The 6,459-nt window shown below is 36.5% G+C and overlaps 2 protein-coding genes and 1 pseudogene across 2 annotated transcripts; all 3 read right to left on the reverse strand.

The window, feature by feature from the left end:
- Window positions 1–623: 623 nt before the first annotated feature.
- Window positions 624–1,082, reverse strand: LOC137739333 (F-box/LRR-repeat protein At3g48880 pseudogene; annotated as a pseudogene).
- A 978-nt stretch (window positions 1,083–2,060) lies between these two features.
- On the reverse strand, window positions 2,061–3,910 carry LOC137739334 (cell division topological specificity factor homolog, chloroplastic). The gene is made up of 2 exons (XM_068478894.2): window positions 3,734–3,910; window positions 2,061–2,749 (listed from the first exon to the last, which is right to left on the reverse strand). Exons 1-2 carry the CDS (start codon window positions 3,827–3,829, stop codon window positions 2,147–2,149), a joined length of 699 nt encoding a protein of 232 aa, XP_068334995.2. The 5' UTR covers window positions 3,830–3,910; the 3' UTR covers window positions 2,061–2,146.
- A 725-nt stretch (window positions 3,911–4,635) lies between these two features.
- LOC137739335 (F-box/LRR-repeat protein At3g48880-like) lies at window positions 4,636–6,459 on the reverse strand. The gene is made up of 2 exons (XM_068478895.2): window positions 6,077–6,459; window positions 4,636–5,192 (listed from the first exon to the last, which is right to left on the reverse strand). Exons 1-2 carry the CDS (start codon window positions 6,457–6,459, stop codon window positions 4,685–4,687), a joined length of 891 nt encoding a protein of 296 aa, XP_068334996.2. The 3' UTR covers window positions 4,636–4,684.

A 6,459-nucleotide genomic window follows, 5' to 3' on the forward strand; every position in this document is an offset into this window, starting at 1 on the left:
GAACGAACAAAAACGCGGACCAGACCTAGCTAAATAGTGGCCGAACTTCTTGAACTTAGATCTCATCAATCTTATTCTCTTGCCGGAGCCTGCCTTGATTGATGTCCTAGGCTCGTAGCCAGCGACGGAAAATATACTAATTAAAGAGAAAGGGAGTTGACCTCATCTTGTTTCTAAAGCCCTTCCTCATATTTATACCACTTGATAATCCCCATATCCACCCTAATCCTTTGGCACATGATGCAATGATCTAATTGCGTGCAGGTTATAAATCTTAGCAGCAAAGAAGCCATGTTAAGAGTAAACGGATCAAGTTTGTCAAGAATTTTTTTGTAGTAACGAGGCGTAGGTACATCAATTACAAGGCAATGCGATATGTTGAGAACCTGCAGGTGGCGTAAGCCTCCCAATAGAACGAGTAAGGCCTCCTTTCTCATCTTCGTGTACTGGAGGCTTAAGACGCTGAGATTTGGAAGAGATGAAACTAGGGTTGAAGCGAATAGTCTAGTACACTCACCCTGAATGATCTTTAATTCCCTGAAATTCTTGCAGTTTTTAGAAATCTCCTCCATGAGGTATTGAGGATCTTCTAGGGCAGGAATCGTGAGCGATTCAAAGTCTTTTCAGCAGCCGAGGGCCTTGCACATTCCGGTCTTGGTTATTCTGTTCCAATCTGGCAAAACCAATCGTCTCAGCTTAGGGCATCTTTCAGCTTCATAAATTAAGAGATGGTCGGGGGCATATAAATTGCGATTAAACAATAAGCTCGTTATGTTTCCCATACTGAAACCCAATGAAACCTTCAAAACATGACTCAGTGCCAAATCAGACTTGCTTGTAACATAAACATAGGGTTTATATTGGCTTGGGATGAAATCTATTTTGATCCTTAACAAATCAAGTGTAGTAAAAACTCGAGAGGAGTAGTCAAGAATAACCGAACGCCATGTGCTGCAAACGGCACTGCAACGAACATAAACAATGGCTGAAGTTAAATCTGAGATTCTGCCGAGACGCATAAAAATCTCACTCAATATGTCAGGTTCCATGTCTCCCCATCTTCGAAAATCAACATCTTCCATTGCTGTTTCTCTTTCCTTTTTCTGGCCACCACCTCCATTGTAATTTCGTTGTTTCTTATGTTTAAGCAATCAGAGAGGCTTCGGGAGGTTGATCTCTTCTAATTATATACAAACTGAACTAAAAAACCCTAGTCCCACAAGGGTTAGGAAGGAAGTTACTTCGGTTCCCTTGTGTTATCAGGTTTCCCTTCTTTTATGAGGATTCCTTCTTACACAAGAATAGTTTCTTACTTTCTTAGGAATCGTATTCATTGGAACCTAAGTCCTAATGTATATTTTCTGAACATTATGATATCTCTTTTTGCCGAACTTTTTTTTACGTATTGGTCTGGTACTTTTAAATTGACCACTGTGATAAAAAAAAAAATTAAAAAAAAAAAAACAACAACAACAACAACTGTTAATCATGGTCCAATCGAATTTCTCTCATTTTTCTGTCAAATATAAGGTTTAAGTGTCATTTCATTTTCATTGTCTCTATTTATTATTACTCTTTAATTATTTATTTTTACATTCAATTCAAGATGGCGAATTCGATATCAGATTAGTTTGCTCATTGTGTAGCTTAGCCGAACTGTCTGGTCTCTCCTTTAGTGTAAAATATATCGTTGTATAAAAAAAAAATATATATATATATATAAGATGCATGGCATGGAACTATCTCCAATTATCCTCCTTATTTTAGGTTTAACAATTGAATAATACTTGGCTATCTAGAAGGTGATTCGTAGTTCATACTTTGTGTTTATAATCAAAATCGTTAACATTATAAACTAATCTATAAAAATACTACAAAAAAATCCCCCTTTTCTGTCTTTGCCTCTCTCCTCTATCAGTTGCATGCCCCCTTCTCTCTCTCGCCTCTATCTGTTGCTCCCAGTTAAAAATCGAAAAAGACAAAATCTTGGCCTATTACATATGTTTAGCTTCTTTTTTTTTTTTTTTTTTTCAAGTAATTTTTGGAGAAAAAGATAATGATTTAAATTGGATGGTGAGAGACCCACTGCAAAATTTCAAACATTAATTTAAAGAAGTTGCTAATTTACTCAAACGAACAACTGACTTTATGGAGATTTGTTAGGGATGTGGAAATCAAACTTGAAATCAACAGGACCGAATTTTTCCCCTGTATCCATGTCTTCATCATTTGGTATGCCCTCAACATCATCCGCGTCTTGGTATTCGGGCTTCACACGCCGAACGGGGATTGTAACGGAGTACACGGTGCCTAGGTCCTGATCTTCCGAGACACTAAGCTGGACTTTATCCTGCGAGTCTATTTCCACAAAATCGGATAGAGCTCCGACAATGTTGCTCACAATCTTCTGTTTTGCCTCATCAGTTACTGTGCATCGATCAGAGAAGAGGATCATCTGCAACCGCTGCTTTGCAATCTTTGCATTGGAAGTCCTTCGTGTCGATGGTGAAGGGAGCAATATCTTCCATGCCAAATTCAAGCGCTCGAAAAAGCTCATGTTTATAGCATTGAGGAGAAAGCCTTCTGTTTCTTGGTTTATAGGTCCTGGAAGGAGTTCACTGTTTCCTTCAATTCCAAATGATTGGTCATAGTGACACTTTGAGTTCGAGCTATAGCAAACTAGATTTGAGAAAGACGTTTGATTCATCACAAGCGAACTGCCTCCGCCATTGAATCCGTTACATTTTACCTGCATACATATGAGAGAGCATCAGACCTGAAATATAGACAGTTCCTTGAACTTGAAGCCATATGACAGCAGTATGTGTCTGAGAGGATAGTTAGACAAATCTAATACAACAGAATTCAGTAAAAACATGTGCAGGGAAACATCACATCCTTGCAGTTGAAGCCTTATGACAAATTTAGGTGTTTAAGAGGATTTTTGATCAATCTAATAGAACCGAAATCAGTACAAACACCAGCGTGTTTGTACTGAAAGTCCAGTAGTTCAGATCTTGAAAGAGAAGTGCCTTGGACCTACCAGAGTGATCAAAAGATCCCCCTTTCAAGCAAGGAATTTGGTTAGCAAGGAAGACGAAGGGACAGAAAAAAGTTGAAGCATGTTGATCAACTTGGCAAACATCCTCCCGCTCTAGTATTACATATCAGAAATCAATTTATCATAAATCCAAACACCATTCTTGTATTTCTTCCTCCTCAATGAGCAGATCTTTTTACTTTCACAACAAAACTAAACAAAAGAATCAGGCGCTATGCATTACTCCCAAACCTCCCGGTTTAGGTATTCTTCAAATGAAATCTGAAAAACTAGTCAAATCCAAATTTCTAAAATTTACTTGACAGCAGGGAAAATTAGTGCAAAATCTCAGCACCTACATAATGAAAGCAGTAAAAATTTTGTCCCACCATTCACCTTCCAGAAAAAAACACCTACATAGCTGCTGCTTTAATATTTCCATCCAATAATGTTTCTTTTCATATTAAAATCTCATAAATTGACATTAAAAGGATAAATAGACAGAACAACGACAAGAACACAGAAAAAGCAGAACCAGCAGCCATAGAAAATCAAATTGTAAACAAGACTTGCGAATTTCCAGCAATGTATGAGGCAACTGGAGATAAATCTAGAAACCCAATTGGATAAATGCATGAAATTTCAAATCTTTTGCAGAAAAAGAAGCAAAAATAAAAGGGGGAAAATGCAAACCTTGGAGGGTTGGAGAGAGATTCCCAGAGAGTGGTGGTGCTTAAAAGGGCAAGTTCCAAAAATTGCAGAGATTCCAAAATCACCAGAAAAAGCCATTTTTCTTTTACTATCTAAATATGTTTGAATTCTCCGGAAATATATCAACTGGGTTTTTGGTTCTCTCAGAGCTTCAGCTGAAGTGTGGCGTTATGTACTTGGGTCGGTTTTAACGGTCTTAACGGAAGAAAGTGGGAAACTAGCAGAGGGTATTAATGTAATTGTGTAACTAAACTGGGCCAAGAAAATTAGAAAATCTGTATTTGTGCGTTGGTCAAATATACGGAGCGTACAAAGAAGGGGAGGGGAAGTGATGACACGATGGGGTTTTGTTGTTTATGCGAGGAAATATAATATTGTCTCGTATTGAAAAGTTGAGGCACTTTGCATTAAACAAAGTTTGGTTAATCCTGTTATTGTTAATTGGTTAAGATGAAACCTTAACATTCCTTAGTTGAGACGGTGAAATTGTGTTAGTTGTGCTAGTACTCGTATATGGACAGTTTCAGAATATGTGTGCATGGGTTAAATGGTGAGTGAACTCAAATGATCGTAGATTTCAAATAAAAATCGAGGAAGTGAAAATTAGAGTATTCTAATGAACAAACTATAAAGACTATTTTACTAAAAGGAAAAATAAAGAAACGAGAATATTAAGACGGTTATAAATTGAGGATTACATTTTTACTAATCTTAATTTCTAATAAGCAAGATATACGACTCGAATCATAACCTAACAAGAAAACTCAAATAATTTAATAAACCTGAAAATACTATTATTTTCCAACAAATTAATGTTCAAAGAAACAATCCATCTCATTTAAATTGAAACCTCAACATTATATATCTAGCTGTCTAAAGAAATCGGTTCTATTTTCCCACAAAACTAATTATTATTAGTTTCATAGTAACTATTCATATATTCAAAGCAAGGGAGTCCACCTCATCTTCATGCCACCTGTCCTCCTTGTCCCTTTGGTAACAAACTCGGCAAACGATACAACGATCGGATTGCATGCATGCTATAAAACTCTGCAACCGAGAAGCCTTGTCAAGAATTATCCAATTAATTTTTATCCAGAAGCAATGTGAAATGTTGAGAACTTGTAGCTGTTTTAGGTCATCCAATACAGTGTGTAAATCGCTACTCGTGAACTTTGTGCACCGGAGGCTTAAAACCTTCAGTTTCGGAAGATATGCAACTAGGGTTAAAGCAAAGCCATGATGACAAGTACCCATAAGTTTAAGTTCACTGAAGTTTTTACAGTTGCTGGAAATCTGCTCCAACAGGTACCGGAAATTTGTATTGTCGGGAGATATTGTCAGCGACACGAGGTCTTTCCAGCAGCGAAAGGACTCGTATATTCCAGTGTCGCTTATTGCGAAGCAACTTGGAAGAACCAGTCGTTTTAACTTTAGGCATCTACATGAGATTGGTTCAGGAAAACAATTAGTCATCAAGACATTCACCTAATTGTCAATACACAGTTATAGAGTTTGTTCAAATTATCTTCTAAGTTTATATACGATCCAATAAAATAATCAGAAATCAAATTCTTATTGTTGAAATAATCAAAATTGAATATTGATGACATGTCAATCAAATATCAATGACATAACAATTTTTCATGTTATCTGTTAGTACTACTATTTAAGACCATTTTGGCCCAATTAAAAAATGTGAAGTGTTCCTTTTTATAAGTTCAAGAAAAATTAAATAACATGTCCATATTTTACATGTGTTAAAATATCATTGAACAAAACCAAAAGGTGAATACACATTAGTGAGTACACAAAATTATCCTTATCTTTGTATGGCATTAGTTGGTGTTTAGAATCGTTGAATTTGATAATTCATTATATTTATGTCGAGTGAAGAAATGAACGTCAACTTGCATGTTTTGTCCAACTTGAGACTAGTTTAGCCGTACTCCATGATTACTAAACTTTTGAAGTTGGCATCTATTTCTTCTTCTAAACTTGAGTCATCTAATTCAATTCAATTAGAGATACTAAACGAGGTCTACATTTTTATCGTATATTTATATCTCCTATACTAGTAGGTTATGTGTTTTCCAAGGGTACATCAGATGAAGTTAGTTTGTACAAGACTCCTGGTTATACTTTCAACTGAAACGATAACAGATAAACAAGAGTATTATCACTAAACAAGTAGATGATAATTACAGCAACATTAGCTAATAATCCCATTTTTTTATAACCATTTGTACTCTTAATTAAAACCCTAAAATCCATCTACTGACGATAAAATTACAAATAATTAAAAAATGTGGCCAAATTACGCACCTTTTAGCAGCACAGGTAATGAAGGCATCGTCACCCAAGTAGGGACTGGAAACTAAGGTTGTCACGTTTCCTTGACTGAGACTCAATAAAGCCTTTGAAACACCACTCAGAACCGACGGAGAATCATAAACTGGCTCTATTTCCATGACTGAAAAATCAAGCGTACTCCAAAGCACAGAATTATTGCATATATAGGAACGCAGCGTATTAGAAATGGCAGCACAACGAACACGAACAAGTGCTTTCGTTAATTCGGAGCTGCCGCTGGAAAAAATCTTGAACCATATGTCCGTAGGCAGGTCTTCCCATCTTCTCACGCTCATTTGGGAGTCATCATCCACTTTTTTTCGTTTTTCTGGTGGAAAGTCAGCGCCGACTTCCAT

This window comes from Pyrus communis, chromosome 9 (genome assembly GCF_041283825.1).
Source record: "Pyrus communis isolate YQ-2024b chromosome 9, ASM4128382v1, whole genome shotgun sequence".
NCBI lineage: Eukaryota > Viridiplantae > Streptophyta > Magnoliopsida > Rosales > Rosaceae > Pyrus > Pyrus communis.